General features: G+C 29.7%; 1 protein-coding gene across 1 annotated transcript; it reads right to left on the bottom strand.

Moving 5' to 3' along the window:
* Positions 1–1,170: 1,170 nt before the first annotated feature.
* LOC111033482 lies at positions 1,171–2,251 on the bottom strand. Its single transcript, XM_022314235.1, has 2 exons — positions 2,174–2,251; positions 1,171–1,509 (listed from the first exon to the last, which is right to left on the bottom strand). The coding sequence occupies exons 1-2, from the start codon at positions 2,249–2,251 to the stop codon at positions 1,171–1,173; spliced, it is 417 nt and encodes a 138-aa protein (XP_022169927.1).
* Between the last annotated feature and the right edge of the window lie 1,380 nt (positions 2,252–3,631).

Consider the following 3,631-nt stretch of genomic DNA (forward strand, 5'->3'; position numbering starts at 1 on the left):
ATTAATAATAATCATTCCTTAAAATTGTAGCAGATTTAAATAAAAATTTTAAAAATTAATAAAAAAAACTATTTAACTATGTATCAAGAACTTATTTAAACTATTCTAATTTAAATGTCTAAATATACATACGTTGCCACTGGTTATAGATAATTAAATATTTCTTATGATCGGATATAATTTTTGTATGGTATTATATTTTGTCATTTATATGTTAATATTATAGATCTATAAATCATATGTTATAATTCTTCTGTGCGTCTGTACATATTTTAACTTCTAAACGGCTGGACCGATTTTGATGAAATTTTTTGTGTGTGTTTGAGTGGTTCCTTAGATGATTTTTATTCACAATGAGACCAAGTAGATGTAATGTGGGTCCCGGACAGGTGCTCAAACAATGACTTTGAGATTTACGACGGAAATTTTTGTTTTTAAATGGTTGCTTTATAGGTTGTAGGGGAAATAATTAGTAGAAATTAGTTTTTTTTTCTATATAAATGGTTACCATTGGTTACTCGGGCAGATGAGGTAAAATTATGCATAAAATCACCGCGTTTACGGTTTCGAATATATAAATTAGAAGAAAAGAAATATGAGAATTGAATTCAAGTGTTAAGCTTATATAGCTATTCAGAAACTACGTAACCTATTTTGTGAAAATGTCAAATTGTTCTTGGAGATATCAGGAAAGTTTAGAGCAGTGGTTCACAACAACCGGTGTGCAGCGAGAAATGTCATATTTGTATAGACTCGTGGTGACAATTATTGCATCCGGTGAAGTTGCCGAAGTTGCTGGGGTTGTCAAGCGTATGAGTATGCCGTGAAAACTTGTGATGTATAATAATATGCCATGAACTAAAAAAAGTTGAGAACCACTGGTTTAGAGAGTACTCTGAACCATGTTCAATTTATACCAAGTGCTATATTATATCCCATCCACTACAGGCAAATTGTCAATCTCGGTCGAATTGGATTACAAAGTGATGTACTGCACCGACCAAATGTTACTCGTGAACTGAGGTACATCAAAACTAAGATACCTAAATATATATTGTATATTTTTAATTTATCTCTGAATTACGCCTAGTAGTTCATAATATACCTAGGTAGTTCATTTCAGTTAAACAAAATGATTAAAAATAAAAACTACGAAATAACACGGAAAGTTTATTTTTTTTTAGGTGATTTTTTCTTTGGTGATTTTTTTCTACTTTCGGTAGTCGCCGCCGTATCTTTGTTGGTCGTTGATTTTTTTTTCTGACCTGTGCTTGGGCTAACCTCCGCTTCATCATTTTTTTCCTCACCTTTTGCTATGGTGATTGCCATATCTCTATCTTTGTGCTGTATGGTGATTTGCACGTTTCCTGCTTCAATCGTTTCGGGATTTACAGATTGGCCAGTACTCGGACCCTGTTGCAGATTATGGGCAATAATGTGCATTTCATTTGAGTCATTTTGATTTTTGCCCTTCTTCGAACCTTTCTTGCTCGTGCTCGGTGGATTTACCTGAGTGCAAGACGTAACGTGAACGATGCATAAAAAAATTCTAAAGGTGGTCAAGTCAATTTTGTGATTATAAAAAAAAACCAAACTGAGAAACTCGCTTTGCTATATTTGCTGTAAGGTATAGTTAGTTTTAAGTGTGGAGGGTATACCTTGTCATTATTTAGTATGTCACTTTGTATGTGTTGAATTTGTAAAAGTAAAAATGATTTTTAGCATTTAACAAAAATAACATTTTCATAAAATACAAAAATGTACTGTCTATAAATAATTTGAAATTTTTCTAAACATTTTGAAAACTTTATTTGTGTATAGAAAATTATATCATATTAGTAATTGTGAAATGTTAAGTTTTTCTGCAATAAATATATTTTTGGATATTTTTTGAAGAAAAATCATTATTTTTTTGGTTGAGCTAGAAAAAACTGTAGGTATATTAAAACAATATCGAAAATAATATGTTGTAAATTGTAAATACAATTTATAGGCTATTATACGAATGCTGCATAGCCGCATAGGTAACCAAAAATCTATGCTTAAAAAACATCGAGGATATCATATTATGTATTTCTACTATAAAAGCAAGTATGCGTTATTATATAAACAGAAATACAAAATAATACTCATATTATAGAAATCCGCAAAGACTCACTATCTATACACGTACTATTATGATAGATGGATTGTCACTTTGACGATTGTCCCCAAAAATGTTTTGACACACCCGTTTGAAACATATACACATTTTTGCAGCTCGGAATTATTGTTTATTATATGTTAGTTTATATTTAATTAGTATTATATGTTTGCGATGTTTAAAAAACAAAATTAATTAAATTACGTTAAAACAAGATTCGCGATTAATGGAAATCAATACCCTTGATAAAGTTACTATGAATAGTGTATAGTATAATTTATCTAGCCAACTACGAGATATATATATTTCCTATGTGATCACGTCATAACGGGACGAAGTGCTTATAACAACCATATACAATTCTTAGTTATAACGTATAGGTACTTAATTTTTTTTTCAGATTCATAATGGAGTTATTTGCTATAACATTTTGAACAATATACCGCTATAACAGTATAATATAATGATGAAATCAAAATAAGTTTTGAGAACAACGAGATAAATTTTAAATATCTACTCGTATATAATATTATCTTACATTTCAATAATAATCTATTATAATGTGTAGGTTTATATTGTGGTATGTATTATTTATATTGAACGAATCGGGACGACATCGTGCAAAAATATTTTAAACATCGTGAAATATGGGTATAGTAGATATTACTGGCATAAGCGTGGCAGGTCCTCTTCACAGAGGAAGCAAGACTATAGCTGAGAAGGTCCAAGAAAGTCTGGACTCCACCTCCCTCGAGGAATTAGTATTGTAGTTCTATTAACCCATAGTACCTATATTGACCTATATGGACTTTACGGTTAGTCCAAACATACAAATAAAACTACAGTTTTCAATAAGTATCTATTTTTAATAATAATAATAATAATAATAATGTCTTCAAAAAACAACCAAGTAGAAAACATAATTTAAATACCTGACTTTTAAAATAACATACATATTTCTCCAAAGTCCCATTCGTCTTTTGATATTTTCAAAACTTCTATGGTTTCTTCATAATAATCACCATATTATGCTTGATCCTATTCAATAAACATATTTAACAGTCCATTTAATTAGAGAAGCCGTCTTATCAGTTATCTTTGAAAATATATGCTTATATTCAATTTAATACTAGGTATACTTAAACTGATTAATACGATATAATTGTATTGTATATTTATTTATTATTTTGAGATTGCACAATGGAAATATTTTTTAAAAAAACAGTATATTATTATAATTACTTTGACGGAAGATCTAATGGGAGCTGAGAATCTTGTATTGGACTATTGGAGGCAGCTGCCTCCCCTGCCTCACGCCTGCGCACACTTATGAAACTACTGATTAAGGTTTTGTCAAGTATAGGTAATTGCATTTAGGTAAAAGGTACCTAATGTTAATCACAGTTCCGCAAAAACCAAGATTGACTGATCGTCTATAATAAATACATAAATATAGGTAATATCTATAATTTAAAATTGGTAACATAA

The sequence above is a fragment of the Myzus persicae genome, unplaced genomic scaffold, assembly GCF_001856785.1.
Source record: "Myzus persicae strain clone G006 unplaced genomic scaffold, MPER_G0061.0, whole genome shotgun sequence".
Taxonomy (NCBI): Eukaryota; Metazoa; Arthropoda; class Insecta; order Hemiptera; family Aphididae; genus Myzus; species Myzus persicae.

Coding starts and splice junctions, on each gene's coding strand:
- LOC111033482 (XM_022314235.1), bottom strand. CDS start 2,251: ATGTGTATATGTTTCAAACGGGTGTGTCAAAACATTTTTGGGGACAAT. Junction 1,510..2,173: donor ACAATCCATCTATCATAATA/GTACGTGTATAG, acceptor TCTTGCACTCAG/GTAAATCCACCGAGCACGAG.